At 43.1% G+C, this 26,115-nt stretch overlaps 1 protein-coding gene across 2 annotated transcripts in view; it reads right to left on the bottom strand.

Moving 5' to 3' along the window:
- Positions 1 to 26,115, bottom strand: part of ATP10B (ATPase phospholipid transporting 10B (putative)) — a 157,901-nt gene that overhangs the window by 110,000 nt on the left and 21,786 nt on the right. The window contains exons 2-4 of one of the 2 annotated variants that reach the window (XM_089909632.1): positions 21,069 to 21,363; positions 19,957 to 20,151; positions 3,629 to 3,833 (exon numbers count right to left, since the gene is read on the bottom strand). In XM_089909632.1, the coding sequence (XP_089765758.1) occupies positions 3,629 to 3,833; positions 19,957 to 20,151; positions 21,069 to 21,363 (695 nt within the window). The other variant, XM_089909633.1, reaches the window with a different exon arrangement.

Raw genomic sequence — 26,115 nt, forward strand, 5'->3', positions numbered from 1 at the left:
TCGCACAGAGCAGCTAAAATTCCTCCTCCCCAGGGAGCTGGCTAGGCCTGCTTTTATTCTTCCTGCTGCTTGTTACTTACGTGTGGAAAGAATATTGAAAACGATAAATGTGTGTTTTCAAGTAAGCAATTCTGGGTAAAGTCTGGGTGAGAGTCAAAGGACCAGGAGATGAGCTACTGCAAACCTTAAGAGCTGAGACTGGACAAACTTGGCTTTGAATCCTGGTTCCAATACTTCCCAGCTTAGTGACCTTGGGCAAGTTACTTCACGTTCCTGTGCCTCACTTACCTTATAAGGGCTTTAAAAAAGTGCATTATTATTAGTACTGTTTATCCCTGTTCTTATAGAAGTGGAAAAGCACATTTAAGCCAAGTGAGGGGGAGAATCAAGAATTGAAATAGAATAGAGAATTCTGGAAACTTTCAAAATCAAATAAATCTTGTTCCCTTTACAAGTGAATTTATTTATTTATTTATTTTGGTAAATCATTACACCAAGTACCCTATGAGAATTCAGGGTTAGAGTTTGAGAGATGTGATTAACTTGAATTGGCTGGTTTATAGCAGTGGAGCGTGAATGACCCTTTCATCCAGCTCTTCATTCTAGTCAAATCCCAAACTATCAGACTAATTAATATACAAGAAACAGCTTGGGAGCCGCTGCCAATGGCAAAAAAGAGAAGGGACTGGGTGAACCTCAACAGCACCGAAATAACTGCCCGAGAAAGAGAATGAAAGACTCAGAGCTGTGGTGAGGATGTTGGGGTGGGCCAGCTGAAGGGTAGATTTACAAACACACACACGTTTTGCTGCTCCCAGAACTTAAAAACAAAAACAACAACAAAAACCAGGGCTTCCCTGGTGGCGCAGTGGTTAAGAATCCGCCTGCCAATGCAGGGGACACGGGTTCGAGCCCTGGTCCGGGAATATCCCACATGCCGCGGAGCAGCTAAGCCCGTGTGCCACAACTACTGAGCCTGCACTCTAGAGCCCACGCGCCACAACTACTGAGCCTGCGTGCCACAACTACTGAGCCCGTGTGCCACAACTACTGAGCCTGCGTGTCACAACTACTGAGCCTGCATGCCACAACAACTGAGCCTGCATGCCACAACTACTGAGCCCGCAAGCCACAACTGAGTCCGTGCACCACAACTATTGAAGCTCAAGCGCCTAGAGCCTGTGCTCCACAGCAAGAGAAGCCTCCACTCACTGCAGCTAGAGAAAGCCTGTGCACAGCAATGAAGACCCAACACAGCCAAAAATAAATAAATAAATAAATTAATTAAAACAACAACAAAACCCGAAACCCGATAGAATAGAATAGAAAGTTTCAGAGTCCTCTGCACGTAGTATGACTGAGGCGGCAGTTTTATACACTCACACACATACCCACATGTGCGTGTGGATAGGTGTGTGTGTGCAATATGTATTTCTTATTGTGAGTTATGGTTAAAAAAGCTTGAAAACCTTTGCTCTAGAGGGCAGCCCACAGGGCCCTGAGCCAAGAAATAGATTGTTATTTTGTGTCTAGAATGGCTTTGTGAGCTTACCCAGATCCCACCCTACATTTTTGTAAACACTGGGATGATTGGGTGAGTGTGGCAAGGACAAGCAAAGGAGAGAAAACTCAGACGCCAAGCCCCAGGGCAGTGATTGACTCAATAGAGCCTGGGCACCAATGGGAGGACTGAGCCACTATCACAACCACAAAGCAAGATGATGGCGTGGTGGTCATGGTAGTTTCCATTCCCATTGTAGGAACTGTAGCTGAGGTAGCAGCAATAGACCATTTATTGTGTATCTACAATGCAGCAAGCCCTCTATTTTGTTCCTTACTTTCCTTATCTCATTTGAATCACACAGTAAAACTTGGGGAGAGCTATTATTACTATTCCCATTGTAAGGATGAGAGAACAGAGTTCAATCACAGAAAAGCGATTTTATGAGAACTATTCATCTGGGGCTTTGAGAGAGGCAAAGTGAGGTATGATGAGTGGCCTTCTCTTGAGAAGTTTCTGTCTAGATAACGAAACGTTAGCTCATGAGCATCTCTGAGGAATGAACCACTTGCCTTCCTTCTTCTAAATCCCCTGATTCATCCGTTTTCTCCCCAGCCACAGGCTGTCAGGATGAAGAGGAGTGATAGAATTTTATTCTTTTCCATGCATAGAGCAAGGTACCAGATGGGAAATCAACCCTTTCAAGGGGAATTTTAATTGAAAACTAGAATATCACACCCAGTTTCGATCAGTCAACACATATTGCCTATGCACGCCATTGATATTTACTGCCAACTATTTACTGGTCTCTTACTTACCATGTGCCTAGCTTCATGCTAAGTAACTCATGTACATATTATTTTATAATCAAGCAGGACCTTATGGGGCCTTTTTGGGGCTGACCTCTCCCCCATATTCCCTGCTTTAGTTCCTTTCTGGAGTACCTAGATAATAGTATCGATGCACATTTCCTGAGTTGTTTTACAGACATGAAAACCCCCATCAAATGGAAGATGTTAACTACTTGATGACCATGAGCACATAGCCCCAAGACCTACTGGAGCCTGTGGACTGATAAACCCTGTGACACCACCCTGTTCCCTTACCATCAACCAATCAGAGAATTGTGCATGAGGAGATCACATACCCTGCGACCCCTTTCCCTTAGCTGGCCTTTAAAAATGTTTTCCTGAAACCCATCAGGGAGTTCAGTCTTTTTGAGCACTAGCTGTCCCAGACTATTTGTATGGAGGCTTACAATAAATGCTGCGTTTTCCTTTACTACGACCCAGTGTCAGTAGACTGGCTTTACTGCACGTGGGCAAGCAGAACCAAGTTTGGCTCAGTAACAATTCAGTCTTCAGAAACACCCTATGGAGAGGGTACTATTTTTGTGCCCATTTTCCAGATGAGGGAATGAAGGTGTGAGAGGGTAATAACTTGCCTTGGGTGAGACAGCTAATAAATGGTGGGGTTGGACTTTGAGTTCAGCTCTGCCAGACTGTAGAGCCTGGGCTCTTAACCACCAAACAATCATGATTCCTCCATGATATCCAAGGTATCACACACATAAAGTGGGGATTAAATTAAAATGTTGATGATCACTCCCTGTCCTTAAAGAGGTTTCGGTACTGTTGAGAAGGTAAGACCTACACAAATGGAAAAATAGTTAATGGTACCTTGCTGCTTTTATGCTGTGGTCAAAGGAGTATTAGAAAAAATTCATGGAGGGAGAAATTGCTGAAGCTGAGCTGGGCAGGATGAGCCAGGATTGGATACGCACAGAAAAGTGGGTTGGTCTCAAGAGTAATTGAGCAGATACTAGACCCCTTGGTTTAGAGCAGAGAGCACAGTTTCTTCAGTTGAATGGAGGGGGTCCCCATTTAAGGACTCTGAGGCCTTCAGCAAGTTATTTACCTTTCCCAAGCCTCAGTTTCCCCATCTGAGAGAAGGGGATGATATCCATCTCAGAGAGTTGGTGGGAAGATTAAGTGTACCTAAGTGCCTGGGAAAAGGAGGCATCTACTACCTTCTCCTCTACACACCATATTAAATCCAGTTTCCCAGTAGAGCTGGCTGGCATCTTCCCTTTGCCATTCCAGTTGAAGATCTTAGAAAGAGCCTTACCTGCTGTGTGAAGCCCTTTACAACACACCTCTGTTTGAGGTTTGTCTCTCCATCCAAGTTGGAGGTTTCCAGATGACAGATCCCACTGGGGTCTGAGGAAAAGAGGAGGAGTATGTCGGCTGGGATGATCTCATTGCATTGCATTTGGATGAAGTCCCCCACTTGCACATCCTTCCAGCACTTCTGCGTGTAGCTCTGCTCTTTTCTGGGGTTGGAGAAAGACAGGGGTCAGAGTGAATGTTAAAGTTCTCCAGAACATGAATGAGTGAATGGAAAAGGTCCCCCCTGCACCTAATATCCTCCAGTCAGCCTGTCACAGGACTGCTCTGTATTCTACCTTGCCCCAAATGACCACTCTCATCATCTCTAGAAAAGCTAAGCATGATCTATAGAGTCTCACTAGTAAAGATCCCTCCTTATGACCATGTAGACTTTTGATTAACTGTCGGCTATTGACTGGTTGCTGTGCTCAGCCCTTGCTTCCTAGCAGGAGAAAAAATTTAAAGGAAAAGGTGATTATATAGTCATATTAACATAGTATTCTTAATATACATCACTTCCTAGAATACCCAGTTATCACTGTAGAAAGCAGGGTCACCAAAGAATGGAGTATAGGAAAGACTGCTTTTGGTTATGGGTGGAGAGCAGCAGTGGGAAAGGTGAGAATATAGACCACCGTCTAGGAAGATCTGGAGTGGTGCTGAAATAGGAAGCAGGGAATTAGGAAGATGGCACCAGGAACTTTGATAGGATGGGCCCCACAGTGATCACAGGATCAGAGGGCTAAAGAAATCTGAGAAAATGATGTACTTTCTCTTCCTATCCAATTTATCAAGCTCAGGTAATAACAGGGGCAGCAATTGTGAATCTAGCATTTCTACCGTGCCAAGCACTAGAGTGAATTAATACTTCATTTACTTGCATAATAACTCACTGGAGGAGATGTTATACCCATTTCATAATGAGGAGCTTGAGGGTTCAAGGGAAATTTCCCAAGGCCTTACAAAAACAGAGCTGGACCCCGAGTCTGGGTCCAACTTGACACCAAACCCAGTTTTCACTGCTTGAATATCCTACCTCCGGGAAACCATCCCCCTCTTTCCTCTCCAGTGGAATGGCAGCATCAGCTTTTACAGCCCTGGCAGAAGGACTCGCTACTCCCCAAGGCAATACATTCCGTTTCCAAGAGCCCTCATTTTACGAAATTCTTCCTTCTGATTAGCCAAATATTGAACTAATTCTGCTCTCCCAGGCTATCTGATTTACTCCATCTTCTACCATTAAAAAAAAAAATATATATATATATTTTAATGAATTTATTTATTTTATTTTTGGCTGCGTTGGGTCTTCGTTGCCGCACGCGGGCTTTTCTCTACTTGCAAGCGGGGGCTACTCTTCATTGCGGTGCGCGGGCTTCTCATTGCGGTGGCTTCTCTTGTTGCGGAGCACGGGCTCTTGGCGCACAGGCTTCAGTAGCTGTGGCTCATGGGCTCTAGAGTGCAGGCTCAGTAGCTGTGGCGCACGGGCTGAGTTGCTTCCAGGCATGTGGGATCTTCCCGGAGCAGGGCTCAAACCAGTGTCTCCTGCACTGGCAGATGGATTCTTAATCACTGTGCCACACAGGGAAGCCCTAAAAAAATACTTTAAAGTATTCATCAGGTGTCTTCTGAAGCCTTTTGGACTTGCCAAGTCAAATTCAACTTTCCAAGTGCCCTCAATTATTCTGTGTGACACAGTTTCAAGATCTGTCTTAGAGGTGAGGGCTCTTCTGACTAAGGCTGTGTTCGGAAATGTTCCTCTTTAAATGTGGGATCTGGGACCAAACCAATATTCCACATGTGGTCTTTTAAACTAAGTCCAGCTGGCTTGCAGCTGGATGCCTCTGAGCCCAGCCAGGCCTGGAGAAGCAGGCTCTCTTTTGCTATTTTTCTCCACTGATGCTGAGCCTCTCTGGGCATGTTACTGCTTCTGTTTTTGTTGGAATCTGAGCTGCCCTGGGCATGACAAGACCACTCTTCCACAGAGCAAGAGACGTGACGAATTTCACTTTTCTCCTCTGAGTTCGTAAAAGTCCTTGAGGAGGATAAGGGTTTGACGCCTTTCTCCTTTCTTTGGGGGCCCTTTAGAGAAGCCCAAGGAAGCCCTCCTAAGACCCCATTTTTCTTGTCAAAAAGATCCTTTCAAAGGACTCCTCCAGTTTCCTGAAACAGATGCACATCCATCTGGAAGACTTTCGGAAGGCCAACCAAGGGAAGATCTGATCAGAGTCTATAAAATAATCAGGGATTACAATTAGGGAGCAGTCTTGTAACTCTAAAGACCCACAGAGTTCTGTGGAAGTGCCCATGCTCTAGGGAGCCCAGTGTAGCAGCCACTGGTTAACCGTGGGCAGTATCACCCAAACGGGGACCACTTCTGAGCATTTTGTGAGCAGTGCATCTGTAGCACTTTTTTTTTTTTTTTTTTTTTTTTTTGCGGTACGCGGGCCTCTCACTGTTGTGGCCTCTCCCGTTGCGTAACACAGGCTCCGGATGCACAGCCTCAGCGGCCATGGCTCACGGGCCCAGCCGCTCCGCGGCATGTGGGATCTTTCCTGACCGGGGCACGAACCCGTGTCCCTGCATCGGCAGGCAGACTCTCAACCACTGCGCCACCAGGGAATCCCATCTGTAGCATTTTAATAATAATAATTCTTTTAATGGGAAAAGGATGTAACAGGTTTCTAAGCACTTCTTCATTCCATCAACTTATTTTAGAGCAGCTTATCATCTGCTCTACCTTATTTATTTACTTTTTTGACCATGATAAGTAGAGGCAGTCCCCCCAGATCTGTTTCTCACTGCCATTTCAGAAAAACACTTATCTGTTGATTCGGGGAAGAATTGTTTTTTTCTTCAGAGCAGCCTTGGGAACACCTGTTAAATGTCCAAATATGAAGCTACTTAAAGAAATTGGAATGGCAGATACTCTCCATTGGAAAAGGAATCTTGTATGGTGAAGGAGGGAGGCTTTCTCTATTGCTTTTTTTTTTTTCCTCCTTTTTGAGAGGACACTTTAAAAAAAAGGATCCTTGAATATTACAGCAAAATTGCTCCAAGGAATAAAGGATTATCACTCAACTTGTCTTTACTCTTCTCCCCTTTGACTTCTGCCCTATTGGGTAATGCCTTTGGGGATGGCCCACCATTGGTTGCTTGCTGTAATCTCAGCAATGTGGCCGGTATTGAGATTGGATTTAATGAGAATACCTTTGACTCTGAGCGATATCCTGACTGCCAACACTTCCAGAGCACACTTGTTCAAACCAGAAGGTTTGCAAAAGCTAGTTGGGAACGCTACATACATAGACATACCGAGGCAAGGCCAATGCACCGCCACCCGTGAACACTGAAATTCATTCTTCCTCCTTCTAATAAAGGGCTCCACTGCATATTATGGGATGTAAATTATTAATGGGATGGAAGATGGATGTTATGCAGATGAACTTATGAAATATATGTGTGTGTATATATGTGTGTATGTGTGTGTGTGTGTATGTATATATATTTATGAGCAGTCACTTCTGTGAGTTTGGCTGGAGCGCTGTCTTGTCAACTCCCATAATGATGATAGGTATCGCGAGGTCAATGGAACCGCACAAGAAGCTATAAGTCAGACTGGTCTCTGTTTTCTTTCTATTATTCTTTGGGTCCCTGGGAGGTCCTGTCCAGTACTGCTGTCCCGTTAATAATCGCCTGTCTTTCCTTTAGATGTAATCTTCTCTTCCTTAGGATGACATGCAGTGGTGAAGGGACACTCTTCGTCCCTGTTGTAGGCTTACCCCCGCTAAACAGAGATTGCCCATCTCCGGGTCGTGCTCAAACAGAGGCACATATGCCTCCAGGCACACATCTTTTCTTGTGTGTCCAGGAGCACTGAAGCTATGGGAACAACATGATTTTTGGGGTGTCCAAAATTTTCTTTTGGGGGGGACATAATTTAGTAATTTAGCTGGTACAAAATTTGAAGAATTATATATTTATATTGACCCAAATGTAGTAATATTGTAGAATCAGAGTCAGATTTTATAGGAATTTTGGGATAAGAACAAGTGACATCAGGGACATTTCCTTCTTGCACTGGGTTATTCTGTGCCGGTTTCCTGATCCTCTGGGGGCCCACTTTGTCTCCTCAACTGTGGAAAAGGCAAGGGTGCATAGCTCCGGGGTTGGGGCGTCCAGCCCGAGGAGGTGCTGAGTGGCTGAATCCAGCTGAGGCAGAAAAGCGGCGTGCTTCTGCATTGAGGGACGCCCAGATGTGGCCACAGCTGGCTGGGAGCCACTTTGAGGAGTCATTCCCTGGTTAATCCAGCCCGTTCGGAACAGCTGCCCTGGGTGGACACATGCACACACTCCTGGTCATTTCCCTGCTCAGTGAGTCCACACCTGGGAACTGATTGCTATCTTAGTTTTGTGGCATGTTCACTGCTGCTTAAAAATAAGACAAATCGACGTGGCTGGGGACGAAGACTCCATCTGGCAGATTCTGCCTTGGGGAGAAATTAAGTGGTGCAGTGCTAAATGGCTTTCTGAGAGGAGATAGGGCTTATTAAGAGGTAAATAAACAGCAAGAGAGGTTTATAACCAACTGGGTCCTGTGGGGAAGCAGGTGAAAGGGGGGGAATGGAGGAGGAGAAGGTGCTTAAGCTTCCATTTCTCAAGTGCTATGTGGGTTTTGTAAAAAGGGTCTCAAGGAACTAGGGTAGAGGGCATTTATCAGGCAGCTTAGTTGTCTGTGGGATCCCCATCCAGTGTAGGAGGATGAGCCGACCTGGGCTGTCCTTCAGGAAGCTGGAATGTCAGGCCCAGGATGGTCAGCATCGCTATCCCAGGGTGAAAGGGGAAGCCAGTGAGAGCGAGTGCAGCCTAGTGATTAAGAATGGGTTTGAGTCTCAGCTCCGCCACTTACTACCTGTGTGACTTGGGGAAGCCACTTAACCTTTCAGAGACTCTATTTCTTCAGTTGAAGGTAATACGTGTATTTGCCTCAGAGGGTCGTTGGAAGGATTAGTGACATGACGCAAGTAAGGGACTGAGTTCTTGGTTTCGCACTTAGTAAGTACTTAATGAATACAGGCTTCTTTTATGATGTTGATGACAATGATTGTTAATGTTACGGTGAGGGCTAACCACCACCGCCAGCCCCAGCATTTTCTTCTTCATGCCATTGGGATGCCCGCTTTATGTCCGTGATGACATTTCATGAATTGGGCTCAGGCACATAACGTGCAAACACAAGGGACTTAAAAAATCCAAACATTTTCCCCAAGTCCAGAAAAGAAGGACCCAAATTCAGCCCACTGAAGACCAAGGGCTCTGGATGCTGGCTACTGGGCAAACTCCCAGAAAAATATATCGTTAAGATCAGGGCTGCCCAGCAAGTTCTTTGTGGATGTCGACAAACTAGTTCCAAAGTTTATATAAAGAGGCAAAAGACCCACACTAGCCAACTCGATATTGAAGGAGAGGATGGACACTACCCATCCTCGAGACTTACTATAAAGTTACAGTAATCAAGACAGTGCGGTATCGGCAAAAGAATAAACAAATGGATCAATGGAACAGAATAGACAGCCCAGTAATAGATTCACATAATTATAGTCAAATGGCTTTTGACAAAGGAACAAAGGCAATACAACCGAGCAAAGATAATCTTTTCAACAAATGGATATCCACATGCCAAAAAAAAAAAAAAGAAAGAAAGAAAGAAAGAAGAATCCACAGACCTTACACTCTTGACAAAAATTAACTCAGAATGCATCACAGACCTACCTAAATGTAAAATGCAGAACTATAAAACTCCTAGAAGACAACATAGCAGAAAACCTAGATGACCTTGGGTGTGGCGATGACTTTTTAGGTAAACTAAAATAGGCACTATTCATGAAAGAAGTAACTGAGAAGCTGGACTTCATTAAAATTAAAAATTTCTGTTCTGTGAAAGACAATGGTAAGAGAATGAGAAGACGAGCCACCATCTGGGAGAAAATATGTGTTTTGCAAAAGACACGTCTGATAAAGAGTCATTATTCAAAATATAAAAAGAAAAAACAAACTCAAAACTCAACAATAAGAGAAAAAACAACCCAATTAAAAACGGACAAAAGATCTGAATAGACATCTCACCAAAGAAGATATACAGATGTCAAATAAGCATGAAAAGAGCTCCACATCACATGTCATCAGAGAAATGCAAATTAAAATGAGATACCACAAAATACCTATTTGAATGCCCCGAATCTTGAGCGCTAACACCACCAATTGCTGGTGAGGAGGTAGAGCAAGAGGCACTCTCACACACTGTTGGTAGGAATGCACAACGGTACAGCCACTTTGAAAGACAATTTGGTGGTTTCTTATAAAACTAAACGTATTCTTACCAAACGATCTAGCAATCACGTATCCTATTTACCTAAACGAGTTGAAAACTTATGCCATGCAAAAACCCACACATGTATGTTTATGACAGCTTTATTTGTAATTTCCAGAACTTGGAAGCATCTAGATGTCCTTCAGTAGGTGAATGAATGAACTATGGTACATGCAGACAATGAAATATTCTTCATAGCTAAAAAGAAGTGAGCTACCAAGCCATGCTAAGACATGGAGGGAACTTACATGCATACGGCTAAGTGAAAGAAGCCAATGTGAAAAGGCTACACACTGTATGATTTCAACTGTAAGGCATTCTGGAAAAGGCAAAACTATGGAGACAGTAAAATTATCAGTGGTAGCCAGGGGTTGGGAGGTGGGTAGGGATGAACAGGTGGAGCACAGTTCCAAGAAGAGTCAAGCGTCCTGTAGCTGGTTCAGGAATACTTGGAATGCCCAACTGTCTTTGTCTTCACAGCGGTGTGCTCACGTAGAGACAATATCGTGGGGTGGTTAAAAGCTCTGGAGTCATGTGAGCCTGACTAAAACCCAGAACTACTTCTTACTTCTTACATACAAGGTCGTGTGACCTTGAACCCACTACTTGACTATATGACCCTCAGTTTATTCGTCTATCAAATGGACAAATAAAATCTATGCTACAGGTTAAAGTGAGAGTTCAATAAGATAATACACGAAATGGCCTTAGAGCAAATGGCATTTACTGCTGGTATTAGTATCATCACAGTTATTATTAGGTTGGAGGAAACAGGGTCACTGCTGTGGTGATAGCAGAACAGAATCTGTGTGGTTGTCTATTTTCATGAGCTGTCGTGAATGAGGGGTGGCGCTTTGTGGTTGGAGGAGGAGCTTAGCAAGGGAGAAGGAACTGAAAAGGGAGGAAGGGTCCTGTGGCTTCTGTCCTGACCTGGTCCCACAAAATGGAAATGGAACAGCAGTTAAAGGCTTAGCGTTAAGTTAAAGTTACGCTAAAGACAACGTGGGCCTGGGGCAGAGGGCAGTGAGCGCAGCTGTGTCCCCGCACCCGCCTGTTTGCTACAGACCACGATGACGGGGGCTTTAGACTCAGGCAAGCTCCAGAAAGAAACAGCTGAGGCTGGAGGAGTGGGTAGGAGACCCGGACCCCTGGCTTGGATGGAAATATTGGGGGACATGAACATATTAACTATACCTGAGGATGCCCAGATATATCTGGGGAGGCCTGAGTATTAGGGCGGGAAGAATGAAGACCCAGATCAGCAGCTTGGGGCATCTGTATTTATGTGAATTCATTAACACCCAGAGGCCGAATTGTTTCATGTGTCTTCTACTTTCAACTATGCAATAAGCTTGCTGACACCTGGGATGACCCTGGGTCTTATATCTCCGTACCTACATGGAGTCCGGTATGGTGTCTAGCACACAGGGGAGTGTTCAGGAAATATTCAGTAATTGATTCCTTGTAGATTTGTCTTGAACATGAGGCAGTAGAGGAAAAGCTTTCCTAATCTTAAGTCATTTTGACGTCTCTCTCTTTTTGTTATGGACGCACTAACAGAGACTTCCAAAAATGATATCATAATAATATAATATGATGGATGATACGAATAGATATGATGAGATGATATAATATAATGTATTTAATGTAATGTAATACAATAAACTTATTTGTATTAAGTGCCTATAATAAGCCCAGCACTTAACCAACGTTACCATTTAGCTGCCTAATAATGACACAACTTTTATTATTATTGTTACCTGTGTTTCATAGATGAGGAAACGTAAGCCCAGAAAGGTTATCTAACTTGTGTAAGGTCACATAGGTGTGTCTGCCAGGACATAGGAGTGATAGCTGTGGGGACTTCATGGCTCAGCCTGGTCTCTTGGTCCTGTTCGAAAGTGCAGTTCTAAGCAGATGACCTCTCAGAAGCTGGCGACATAGACGTAACTGAGGCTGGGTCGGGAACAGGAGCCTCGGCTTTTGGAATTGTGAGCTCCATAATGGCAAATCAGAGGCTATAAACGCTCACCCGCTCACGTACAAATCACGCCTGTTGACACAAGTGCAGAGCTTCAGGGACACCTGAATTCTTGTTCTTTGATTCTTCCACCCATTGAGTTTGGGGGAGAACCTAATGCATTCTATCCTGAAATGACAAGCTGAATTGGCCCACATAGTTTATGGCCTTCTGTGAGCACAGGGCGAGGCCATGGGAGTCGGGTGGGCACTTGCAAAACCGACCCTTTAGAGAGGAGGCTACTTGGCTGGTGCCAAATGCAGAGCAAAGACCTGCGGAGTGGATGCAGCAGGCTGCTGGTCTGTCAACTACAGCCAGTGGCACTTTTCATAGTCATGCTTCAAATGACACTATGATCCCCTGTTTTGTGCACTTTCAGATTCTTTCCCCAGGCCTATTTTGCTACGTTATTATAGCTTGGAGTCAAGTTCTATGGTAAAGCGTCTGTCCTCTTCTATGCGGTTCAAAACCCCAGCCAATGATCTGTCTATCTTACTCCCCTTGAGTCAAGCTCATGGTGACTCTTGGCTATCAAGGTTATCGAACTCTCCTTAGTAATGTTTTAGGCAACATTTTCTGAGGGCTACTGAATGCCGGGAACTATACTAAGCATTTTACATGCATTACTTCATTTAACAGCTGCAGCAAACCGAGGATATAGTTTTAGGGTAAAGAATACATATTGTATTTCGATGTTAGGACGGCCCTGGCAAAGCCTAAATTCTACCCTGTCAATCATTTCATATCCTTTCGGTTTCCCAGAGGGATGTTATATGGAGGAAAATGATAGTAGAATGGGGATCAAATAGCTACTATATTAAGAGCCACGCAAATATGATATTTGAATGTACATTCTATGTTAGAAGCTGGGTTGGGAGAAGGGGCTTAGGCTCCAGGCCAGATGAAGCCACCTAAATCCCTCACCTAAATCTAAATCTTGGTCTGGGTGTGCTCAGGAGTGCTGTGGAAACGGAGTTAGGGGAAAGAGGTCCAGGCTCTAGAAGGGTTTCCCAAATTCAGATTTTAAATCCTGCCACATACAATAGAAGAGAAATGAGAGAGCAGAGCATAAGTTTTTGCTTTTAAAACACTGTTACCCTGCCCACTGGTAAATGTGGCTCTGTGAATGTCCTTGACCTTTGCCAATAAAATAAACAATTCCTCTCTTGTATGGATGGGAAATGTAGCAAGAAAGATGAAGGCTTAGGTTGGGCCTGACATTGAAAAAATGAGAGTTGAAGTGAATGGAAATTAAAAAAAATTATGTAGTGCTAATTATGGTGCAGACACTGAGTTAACAGTTTATAAGGATTATTTCATTCAACCCACATGCCCCTGGGAGATAGGTGCTAATACTGGCCCTACTTTATACAAGTTGAAATGGCGGCTGCAGTGATCAAGTAACTACAGGTGTCCACACATTTAGTAAGTGGCAGTTCTGAGACAAGCCCGGGTGTGATGCCAAGCATCCAGTATGAGACTTGCTGAGGCTGCTTTAAGCGCTCTCCTTTGGCACTGCATTGTATAGTTGTTTCTATAGCTCTGCTACGTTCAAGCCCTCTGACATGTCATCTCACATCTTTTCACAAAACTTACCGTAGAGAGACTATGACCATTATTTAAAGATGAGACAAATGGGGACACAACTGCCTAAGTGGCTTCATTTAGGTCATGTAGTTAATTGGTGACAGACCCAGGATGAGGACCTCTGGTTTCCTCATTCTCAGGCTTTCCTATGGGGGCACCGGCACGGAAGGAAACTGACATACAAATAAAAGCAGGCTGCAGGCCAGGCATCTGCCTTCTCCAGCAGAGTTTTCCACAGCTGGGAAACCAGGCCCTCAGTGCCATGCTGTCAGAAGACTGGCCGCGATCCTGTAGCATCTGGAATTCTTTTTATGTTATAGCAGCCACCTGACTTACAGAAAAGAGAATCTCCAAGTCTTGGTAAAAAGTCAGAATTTAAACGTTTCTAGGGAATTCCCTGGCGGTCCAGTGTCTAGGACTCGGAGCTTTCGCTGCCAGGGCCCGTGTTCGATCCCTGGTCGGGGAACTAAGATCCCCCAAGCCATGCGGCGTGGCCAATAAAATAAAATAAAGTTTCTAATCGAATCATTTCTCTCTTAAGCTCCTGCTATCTCTTGATCCTGGTCTTCTTGATACCAGCATAAATCACACATACAACCTTCAGGTGACACATGAAGAGGCTGTGAGCTGACCTGTTTTCTTTACCTATTTGAATGCTCATCCTTCAGTGCCCTCCTGAAACGTCACCTCTTCAGAGAAGGCTTCCCTCGGCTGGCTCTGATGTTTTTGGCAGGCAGATGTGTCACTGCAGCCCATGCATGACTGTGACCCTTTGTCCATAGGCAAGGGACACTGTAGCTGTTTACAAGTTCCTCATGCTCTCTGGACTGAGAGCCCCTCGAGGGTACGTGGGGCCTTCCATGTTGATATACACGTACTCCGTTCAGACGTAAGACTTGCTGAACAGATGAATAATTGTGTGCTCGGCTGCTGAAACACTGGAAGGCTTTTGCTGCATTACAATATGGGGACAAAAACCTTCATGGATTCCCTTGGTTCCCACTCCTGCTTCCTTGTTGCCTGTTTTCTGAATACAAATAAAAATATACGAAGCTGGATGGAAAAATACAATTCTCTTGCTCTGTATGGTTTCTAGATTCATTAAATTGAGCCCTGGGAGAAACTAAGCTAATACAATTCTGAAGCTAATCTCTCCTTGAAGTCATTCCATAAATCTGATTAATGGGTCACTTTTAGACCACAAGCACAGTTGCTATATTAAAAGAAAATGCTCTAACAGGATTGTAATTCTGTAAACAAGGCTTCTGCTGTTTGCAAAAAGATTCTCTCACAGTATAAACAAGTCTAGGCTGGATGACACATGGGATTAAGGTGAGCAAAATTCTTAGGGTCCTAGCATTCAACTGTACAAAAATGAGGACATTTGACATCAGTTTCTCAAATGTGTGAAACTGAGACAAAATGGATAGAACTAGTGTTTGAGATATAAGCTTTCATGTTGCTTCTCAGAAAAAAATTGTCCTCTCAGATCTTGTGTTCTTTGCCTGACATACCGTCATGTATTGTGTTGGTCAAAAAGTTCATTTGGGGTTTTCAGTAAGATGGGATGACAAACCCGAACAGACTTTTTGGCCAGCCCAATATCTTCAACGTTTGGCAAAAGGAAATGCTCCCTCAGCATCATCACTTAAGATAATAATAATATCTAGCATTTTCTATCTTCCTATTCTGGAGTTTTTCATAGAATTAATCCACTCCAGGGTTAGAATAGCTTTAAGGATATATATTACAGAGTGTCCCAAAGTGTGTCTCCTCCTGTTAATATGTGAAAAGCAATTCACAAGGAGTCGAGGCTCAAAAATATTTTAAGGTGATGGTGTTGAGGACATAGTGGTGGCTTCTCCAACATGTGTTTCTCCTTCTCTTGGAAAGACCTCATTTTTAAAATCTGGATTTTTCACCTTCCCTGTGTAGCCCATATGCTTTCAGGGAAGTGAACCTCATGCTGGGCTCTATGGCTCAGGTATAACCTAATCAGCGTAATCTCATCTCCTGCTCAGAGGGATTGGTTCAGGGATGGGCATGTGACCCACTGGGGTCACTAAGAGATGAGGAGGATCTGTGGAGTAAGCTTCCTGGACCTTCCAAGAATGCTTCTGGAAGTGCTTTCCTTTCTCCCTTTGTGGGTTATTATATGTAGATGTGAGGGCTGGAGCTGCTGCAGCCATCTCATTGCCATGAGGGAAATCTACCTGGGGGTAAAGATGACACAGAGGGGGACTGAATGAAAAGGACAGCTAACTGCTGCAGCTAGAACGCCGATTGGCTGAATGAACCATGCTTGATCACCTGCCCACCTCAGCATAGTTGTAGTGACTTAAGAAACAAAGTCTCTTCATTGTTAAAATTGTTTAAGTCGAGGTTTCTGCTTCTTGCAGTAGAGAGCATCTCAACTGACACAACAGAATATATATAAAACTGAATCACCTTGCTGTATACTTGAAACTAACACAACATTGTAAATTAATTATACTTCAATTAAAAATATGAATTTGTATATCCATTATCAATAACCATAAAGTCTTCCCAAGTACATATTGCATGATGTGTGCTTTTCTCTTTTTAAAAAAATTAATTAATTAATTAATTAATTTATTTTTGGCTGTGTTGGGTCTTCGTTTCTGTGTGAGGGCTTTCTCTAGTTGCAGCGAGCCGGGGCCACTCTTCATCGTGGTGTGCGGGCCTCTCACTGTCACGGCCTCTCTTGTTGCGGAGCACAAGCTCCAGACGCACAGGCTCAGTAGTTGTGGCTCACGGGCCTAGTTGCTCCGCGGCATGTGGGACCTTCCCAGACCAGGGCTCGAACCCGTGTCCCCTGCATTGGCGGGCGGATTCTCAACCACTGTGCCACCAGGGGAGCCCGATGTGTGCTTTTCCAAGGTAATTTTTCAGTCCTGACAACTATGATAATCAAGTATTGAAATAAACTGAACTTAGAACCTGGTTTTCAAATACTCTCTTTGTTAAACTATGATTCACCAAAATAGTGAAGAATGATCAAACCCATTATTATCACTAAACTTTTATCTATAATAATTTTAGAACGATTTCTCTGAAATTATATTATTAAGAAATAAATAAAATAATATCATTTGTTTTAAAAAAATAAAAAACCTGTATGTCCCTCCCTGCCAGTGAGCCTGGGGATAAATGTTTCTTTTTTCTGGATTGTTATCTCCTCAGTTTTCTGCCACTTTCCTGGAAGCTATTTTGAGAACAGAATGACAACAGCCTGGCCTGTATCAGGCCAGCACCCAGCACAGGTCAGTCTGTGATCTGATTGACACTGAGATTATCCCCAAGAACAGGCCTATGTTTCTGGGATGCTCAGGGCAGAGGATTTCTGGCAAAGCAGGGAGAAGAGAACCAGGCTCGCTGAGGTCCCCCTGTATCCCTCCCCAAGGAACCAGCCTCACTGTGCATCTTCCATGAGAAAAACAACAAAGGAGAAAGACAGAAAACAAAAAGTGATGGGGTGGATTGGTGACAAGAGGAAAACAATGTTTTCTTAAAAAATCAGTCTCTTTAGGAAAGGCGGCGCACTCCAACAGTTTTTTTTTTTTCCTCTCTTTATAATTTCCTTACTCAAAGGTGAGGAATGACTCAGTCTCAACTCTAGGTATTCAGTGTGCTAACAATACTCAAGACAATTAGATCCAGCTGAAAAAAAAAAAACCCAAACGTTCAGATTAATATTTTTAGATGTGCAATTTTGGTCCTGTAGGCAAACAGAACAGAAGCTCATCTTTTGCTGAGGAGAAGGTACGGAAGTTCTCTTAGGGGTGCCCTGGAGACAGCTGAGTCCCTTGCATTACATGATCTCCTTAGAAGCTTCCCCAGGCTACAATTTCCCGAGTGGAGTCTGGCTTATAAACTATCACCAGCCAGCTCCAAGTCATAAGCTCCATGTTCTCCCCCGGGGAAGAGAACTTCTTAGAAAGAAGCAGCCCCTAAACAGCTGTAGGGCACACATCGGAGCAAGCGCCTTTCACTCTAAGAAGGACCAGAGCAACTGCAGAACGTCTTGGGGTCCATTGCCAGCCCAGAAAGCACTCTTTGTCACCGCAATCTCACTGCAAGCCCAGCCTCCATTCCCTTGCTTCTTTCTGGGCTACATGAATTGTCACAAAGTTGAGACACACGGTAACTCTGTTTTCTTCCCTTACTGATCGAGAGCGTGTCCTTTTCCTAACAACCCAGTTTGGTTTTTGACTCAATGGAGTCTTTCTAAGACAACGACAGGTATAAAATTATGTTAAAGTACATGGCAAGACAGGTGGTGAGCCATGTTTGTTTGGGTTGGGATATCAGAGAGAAAGCTTAAGGACAGTCTTGATCGAGCTAACGTGCGTTTCACATTCTAAAAATAAAGCAATTACAGTTTGCAGACTGAGTATTTATCATACATCAGGAGCAGTGCTAAGTAATTTCCAAGGATTATCACATGCAATTCTCACGACCACCTCAGGAAGTGTTCCAATTTTACGAGGGACAAAATGAGTCTCAGAGAGGTTAGGTCACTTGCCTAAGGTCACAGAGTTAACGATTGATCGAGACAGCGTTCAATCCAGGCAGTGTGTCTCCAGGACTGGTTCTCCTAATACACTGCCTACTGCTTTCCTGAAAAACAGTGATGCCACTTTTCTCCAAGGGTCTCCAAACCTGCTCCAACGTGCTCATGGCCACACTAGACCTAAAATGGTTGTGAATTTATGCAAAACTCTTAAATGTCTAACACATTTGAAACAGCAAAGAAAATGTCACATAATAAAGACCTCCTAATTTTAATCAACGATTGACTCAAGCCTCAATTCCTTTTGTTTTATGTTTTTCGGTTTTAAACCATAATCCCCATTGTGGAGAACTGAACAGCTTCACTGTGATAAAATGATGCTATCTTCCTACCCCATCCTTCTATAAACAGCACCTGCGGTGGCAGCAGCCACAGAAAGATCAGAGCTGGGGCCGAGACTTCCCCGGGTGTTTCGTTTTACCTGCTATAGACGAGGCACTCTCGGTTATTGATCACTGTATCGGATTTGTACCTCCGGAGGTCTTCCCAAGCATCCTTGATGGCAGTGACCGTCAGGATGATACAGATCGGTATCATGCTCACCTCAGGCTGGAAAGCATTGACCACGGGGATAAAATTCAGAACCACAAGGCCCACAAAATAGAAATTGGCAAACCGGTGTAGCTGCTCAAAGATGTTCTTGGGTATGAAGGACAACAGAGTGTACTTGCTGGTCTTAATTTGATTCCCATGGTAATGTCTGTTGGGGTTCTCTTTGTGGGACCGTCCTTCAAAGGGCAGGTTGGAGACCACCACTCGTTTCCTGTCTTCTTTCCTTTTCAGCCTTTCCTTGCCTTCCTTTCTCATCTCTGCTCAATCCCGTCTCTTTAATTCTCATAGCAGGACACTTGAGCTCCCCATAAAAGAGGTTCTTCCCTGATCAGTTCCGTTGTTCAGCTGTCAGCGAGTGATGTTCCTGACATCTTTTACTCGCCTTGTCTGCTGAAAATCTCTCTCTTCTTTCAAAAGGAAAACTAAAAGTAAAAAGCCGGTGTATAAACTCTAGGGGAGAAGTATGACAAGGAAAGAGCTTGCAGAGAACAGGTGTGTACCCACCAGGTCACTTCCTTCTATTTGTTGAGGCTCCACCTGTTGGAATGCAGACGTCACCCACAGGTAGCTTCCTTTTCCACCCCAGGCAACCAAGAACAGGTGTGCCAACTCTGGGTCCTAAAACCTACCTGGCTAAGTTCTAAAAGCAAGGAGGTTTAGCCAAGAGCCACAGATGCTTTAAAAACAGTATACATTTTCCTGTTTGGGAGACATTGCCTGTCACTCTCCAAAGAGCTGTTCCTGAACTTGGTCTCCTGAGATGATTCAGTCAATTTTAGAGTTTAATTCTTGAGGTTTCAACCCTGCTCTTATGGCATTTACATGAGTTAAATTAAAGGTTTCTAAATCTCAGCACTACTGACGTTTTGGGCTGGATCACAATTCTTTGTTGTGGAAGGTTGTCCCGTATATTGTAAGATGTCTAGCATCATCCTTGGCTTTTACTCACTAAATGCCAGTAGCAACCTCCTTCCCGATATGGCAACCAAAAACGTCTGCAGACATTGTCAAAAGTTCCTTGCAGGGCAAAATTGCCCTGGTTGAGTATCACTGAATTAAATGAATTGAAGAAAATTAATGTGAGAAGAGAGACCAATTTTTTGAAAACACTGATAAGTTTGCATAATCTATTTGCCACAGAGAAAACAGAGGAATGATTTCCCTTACCTTTCATATATCTGGATGTTGGAGCAGTTTATCTCTCTATCAAGGCGGTGTCTCTTGAAGTCCTCTATGCCATCCTTGACCATGGTGATGAACAGGACAATGGCCAACGGTAACATGGTAATTTCCCTGTGGAAGACTTCCATGGAGGGCATCCAGTTCAGAATCACCAGGAACAGGAAATAGAGGTTAGCCCATCTGGAAGGGGCAAGCAAGGTATGAATGAAAACTGTGGAGAAGAGAAATATACTTGCCGCATTACTGCTTCCCTATTAGCCCTTGCCAACTAAAAATGACATTCTCTTTCAGTGTCACCTCGAACATCATGGTAAGGGCTTTAAAGTCAAATCCATTTAAAATGGGGATAGTACTATCTACTTTAAAGGGCTCCTATAAATATTACATGGGATGAATATTTGTTATGTATGCAATGGAGGGTTCCAGAGTATAGTAGTTGCTCAATAAATGATAGGTGCTAATAATTACAAAACTTAGGATAATGTCTAGGTGCATATTTTGCTTTATAATTAAAAGATAATTTTGCATATATTATTTCAAAAGAGTGGCTTGCACTTTTACGTTTTCCAAGTGCATCTTTCTCCCTCTTGCCACAGTGCCTTTGCACATGAAGGTCTGTTTGAAAGAACATTCTTCTGGCTCCCTTCTCTGACTTCTCTCTGCCTCTTTCCACCTAGTTAACACATTCTCTTCTTTCATATTAGACTTCCACAGTTACTTCCTCCGAGAAGTCTTCCTTGACTTTCCTAACTAGGCCCGATTGCTCTTGTACTCACTCTAATAGCACCATATCCTTCTCCTTGGAAGTACCTATCTGAATTATAGTTTACACCAATTTACATAATTCCTAAAATTAATATCTGTCTCTTTCACTAGCCAATATAGTCAGGACAATGTGTCTTTTTCTTTTCGCTCATGTATCTCTAATACACAACACATGACTTAACACAGAGTAGAATCTGATAAATACTGAATGAATGAGTGACAAAGCTTCTCAAGGTACACGCATCTGGCCCAGAGGGTAGCATTTCTGAGTTCATCTGAGTGGCAAATACTCGGCTATAAAGCGTGTGCTGTTCAGCCAAGCGGTCGTATACCTGTGAAACTGCTCCAAGAGATTCTGGGGCAGGAAGGTGAAGAGGGTATACTTGGTGGTGCAGATTCTGTTGCCAGAGTATCTCCTGGAGACCTTGGCCCAATCCTGGTGGAATACGTCATTGTTGGGGAACACGACCCGCTGCTGTGCCAGGTTGTAGTTCTGCGCCCCCTCCTCTGGGGACAGCAGTGGTGTGGCTTCTGATGGAGACTGTGGGAGGCCATCTCTGACTCGCCACTGCCACCGGTACCAAGACGAGTCCACTGAGAGGGCCATGTCTGGCAGCAAGCTACGATCTGAGAAAGGACATGAAATCATCATGGTCAGGAGAAATATGAGGCTTGTCAACGCAAGGTGTGGATATGTTTACGACACACGGGTGGCACATTGGCTCATCCACTTGTCCACCCAACCATCCAAGGTAGACTGTGGCACACGAGGTGAGAAAAATATGTTCAATCCCTATAATTCATACATTCTAGGGTGAGAGACATTAAGCAAATGATCATATAAATAAAATACAACTAACACTCTGATAAGTGCCATGAAAGCATTTCAGCTGGTGGATGGTGTGGAGAGGGTGTAGATGACCTCGATGGGGCAAAAGTGTGGCCTGGAGGACTGTGAACCCAGGGCTCAGAATTCTAGCTCTGGTTCATTCCTGACTCCAAACTGCCCCTTCACCTCTCTGGGGTTGTGTCCTCACCAGAGTATGAGGAGACTTAGTCTTACTCTAATTTTTTCCACAAGCCTTTTGTGAGGAACAAATTGGACAGTATAAAAAGTGGAGACATGTCTTAAAGGGAAAGCTGTTTATTCTCTAGGTTTTCCCTCGCTCTAAAGTTTTCTGATACCGATGATATTTCAGAGGCGCTCATTTGTGGTCAGACCCTCACGTGAGAGTGATTGGTGAAACAAGAGAAAGTCTCTTTCCTAGGAAATTTGGGCCTGAGGCGACTGGACTGCACTGAATGCGGTGCCATGAACGCCGTGGGCTTTTCCTGATCTGGTTGTCTGGGGGTGAGGGTTGGAGACCCCTTTCCTTCTTGCCATTCCATTTGGTGGTTTCTGAAACTGAGCCCTTAGTCCTAGATGGAGGAAGGAGGCTGCTTTATCTAGGATATTCCAGTTTCTGAGCTCTTTTAATAGAACCTATAAGCAAGCTCTCAAGGTTCCTTTTGGCCAAATCTTGCTTAGAGACCCAGTAGAATGAATTCAAATACATACTTTATAAGGTTAGAAGTTGTAGATAGTTTGCTTCTCACCTAGTAGGCTTGCAGGATGATTTTCTTTTGAATAAATGGATGAGTAAATGTCAGGCATGATTAATCTCACAGTGAGCAACCCCATCTGTCATTGAAAATGTGATTCACTAAAGGAGAAGTTCCATTTCTCATTTAAATGGTAATATTTTACCTTCCTGATGCTCCTATGATCTGACCCTTACCCTAATTCTCCTCATGACTTTAATGAACCCAAATGATTTCTAATGCACAGACCCCAAGGCTGAAAGAAGCTCTTCAGAGTCTTAAGTGAGCCCTTGTATCAAGCATGAAAAAAAGTAAATGCAATTACTGACGCCCATCATAACGAGACAAAAGCAATATTATGACATGTGGTAAGCCTGAAATAATAATGTATATCTTCTTTCTCATTATTAAAATAAATGCCCCTTTCACGGATTCTTTTTTAAAAATATTATTATTATAAAAGGAAAGGAAAGGAAATGAAAAGATCATTCATGAATAGAGTGGAAAATGCAAACAAGAAATCTTGCCTTGGCTAATGCCATACATATCAGATGTCTGTCAATTTTATGTGATAAGGTCTTCACAAAGGAAGACTGGATTGACACGGGAGATGCAGGTGAGTTAGGTGGGGCAATTGAGAAAGTCCACTTATCATATTATATTCTTTTCTTTTCTTTATTAACAGTGAAAAATGGGCTTACTTAAAAGCAAAGCAGATATAAAGTGGATGCCAAACAAGTAGATGAAGTTTGATGAGGAACTGAATATTTGCATAGTTTCAAAGTAGCTTTCCTTCAAGTTATTAATTACAATGGTTAAAGAAAAAGAAAAGAGAATCATTTGTAGTGGAGAAATGTGGCAGACATGACCTTACCCAAGAGATCAAAGCAAACATCACCCATTTTGGGATAACTGGATATGCTGGGTCTCCTGATACGATATACTGAGAACGTCACTTCTGTGGTAGTCACAAGGAAACACTGAAAAATCTCAACCTGGGGGCTGGTCTACAGAATTACTGGCTTAGGTTGTTCAAATGTCAAAGGTCAAAGAAAAGCAGAGGAACTGCTTCTGATTCAAAAAGACTAAAAAGGTATGACAACTAAGAGTAATGTGTGATCCTGGATTGGCTCCTGGACGGGGGGGGGGGAGATAAAATAGGTATAAAAGACATTATTGGACAATGGGAAAAATTTAAATATGAAATGTGGATTAGAAACAGGATCTTAATAATGTTAAATCTTCTGATTATGATAATTACATGGTGGTTATATAAGAAATTGTTCTTAACATATGGAAACCAAGAGGGGAAGGGGGTGAGGTGGGATGAATGGGGAGATTGGGATTGACATATATACAGTACTATGTATAAAATAGATAACAAATGAGAACCTACTGCATAGCACAGGGAACTCTACTCAGTGCTCTGTGGTGACCTAAATGGGAAGGAAATCCAAAAAAGAGGGGATGTATGCGTACGTACAGCTGATTCACTTTGCTGTACAGCAGAAACTAACACCACATTGTAAAGCAAGTATACTCCAATAAAAATTAATAAAAAATAAAAAGCAACAAAGAGGTCAGCAAGAAGAAGCTAAAGAAAAATAAGGGGAGGAAGGAAACTGATTGACTTATTTAGCTAGATTATATTTAAGTATGGTTAGAGGTAGGTACTCAGAGGATGTCAACAGTAAACCATCTCAGCTCTGCTTTCCCTTACGTTGACTTCAGTGTCCTTTCCTAACTCCTGCACGCATTGAAATCTTACTTCTTCTCCCCGCGCTTACATGTATTACCTGATCCAGCCTTTTAGGCAGTTGGCTATATTTAGTCAGTACTTAATTAAATAATAATATATATGAATTTAGTAAATAAGCTCTTTTTCATTAGTCATTTGAAACAAAGAATCTGAAGGAAGGGGCCATATATCATGTCTTTTGTATTATCTGTAGCGGCTTACATACGACCTTTCACAAAGCAGGTGATCAATATATACTAAAAAAAAAAAAAAAAAAGAAAAGAAAGAAATTGCTCTCGTTTGCAGGAAGTCCATCCTAAAGTAGTTATGGGTTAAGGGGCAAGACACTTCAATGGTGTGTATGTATATGTGTGTGTATACATATATGCATATGTGTATATATACACAGTTAGCTAGGTAGGAGGTTGTGGAAGGGTGTTCCAGGTAGAAGAACTGGTTCTAGAAAGTTCATAGGACTGTTCTATAGAGGCCACGAAGTAGGGTACAAAGAGTAGCAAAAGGTGAGGGTGGAGAGGCAGGCAAGGGCGAGGTGGCCTGTTAGAGCTATTTATTATGCTGAGAGTAAGAAGTCCTGGAGGGTGTTGGGCAGGGAAGCAGTGAGCAGAGCTGTGGGCCCCAGGCCGTGTGAAGCACACGAGAATGGGCTGGACGGACCAAGACGGGGAGGCAGCTCCGTAACCCACTGCTTTCCCCTTTGCTCCAGAGAAGCCACTTCTTTCCAAAAGTAGAACAGGAAACAAAGGGGGATTGTGCAATTCTTTTATCTGAGGTGTGGTTTATTACTGTTTTCAGAAAGGGAGGGGCATATCTGAAGCAACTCTCCAAAGTCCTTCCGATTGTAAAATCTCTCTCTCATTCTAATTTTCCTGAAATGGCACCTTCCACTAACAATAAACTTGGGGATTATCTTATTTTGTTAATGAACACTCAGATCACCTCTGGCTTGCGACAGTAATCCTCTCTGGCACCAATATCACTTTTCCACTGGGCAGAATGTCCCCTAGATGGGGTGTGTGTGGGGAGTATTTCTATACGGTGGACCATTAGTCTAAAATACTGGGTTAATTAGAGTTTGCTAAGAAATTCTGTTCTTATTCCCAAACTTTCTCTATCCTGCCTGGCTCACGTTTTCAATTAACCCTAGTTCTTTGCTTTTACATTTTAATGAACTCAGCTAAACCCCATCTTTAGCAAATTCCATTTTTATTGTTAGGAGTCAATTAACCAGTTATTCATTGAATCAAAAAAATACTTATTGAACCTTTGTCAGGATAAGTGCCACAAAGGAGAAGAGGGTGCAATGTGATTGCAGGACAGAGGGATGTGACCCCGTCCCTGAGGAGGTGGGGTTCACTGAGCTGAGATCAAGAGATGAGAAGCAACTGCATAAAATTGTGTGTGTGTGTCTGGATGTAAGTGAGCAACCTAGGAAGAAGCCACATTCGCAGGCTTCCTGTGGCTACAGCAAACATGTTGACTTTAAAAATGGAAAGACCCAAGTCGGGCTAGAAAGCAGGAAAAAGTGGTTTCAGTTCCCTGAAAAGGATATCAGTTGGTCAGGACCGTGGGAGCGGGGGGACCCTATAAAATTAAGTTTAATCTACACTTAGGTTCTAGAAGAATAGTACACTATCCTGATATTAGAATTAATTAGAATCTAAGAAAGTTTCGTCCTCGGTTAACCACAGGGGTTTTTAAAGCACCCCACCCTGAGGACAAAATGTGTAAATCTTACAAAAACAATTTCCTGTTAGACACTGAGTTAAACAATAACCACCTTAGAAGAAATAGTCTGGGGTTAGTGTGTCCTCAAATCTATCAATTATATCAGTTTTCCCCAAATTGCAAGCATTCTTGAGTCATCTTTCCAACTCTTGCTATACCTTAATAACATTTGTTTTATTAAATGCAGTATATTTTATTTCAAGTCAACTCACTTTTTAAAAGCTTAATCAACTTTGGCTTTGTGCTAAAGTACTGATAACTGAAATTAGGAGTTTGACACACATTATTTTTTTTAATAGGCACTAACAGGTCCG

The sequence above is a fragment of the Delphinapterus leucas genome, chromosome 3 (assembly GCF_059928025.1).
Source record: "Delphinapterus leucas isolate spDelLeu-1000000601 "Yukka" chromosome 3, BTC_Dleu_Yukka2, whole genome shotgun sequence".
Classification (NCBI taxonomy): domain Eukaryota; kingdom Metazoa; phylum Chordata; class Mammalia; order Artiodactyla; family Monodontidae; genus Delphinapterus; species Delphinapterus leucas.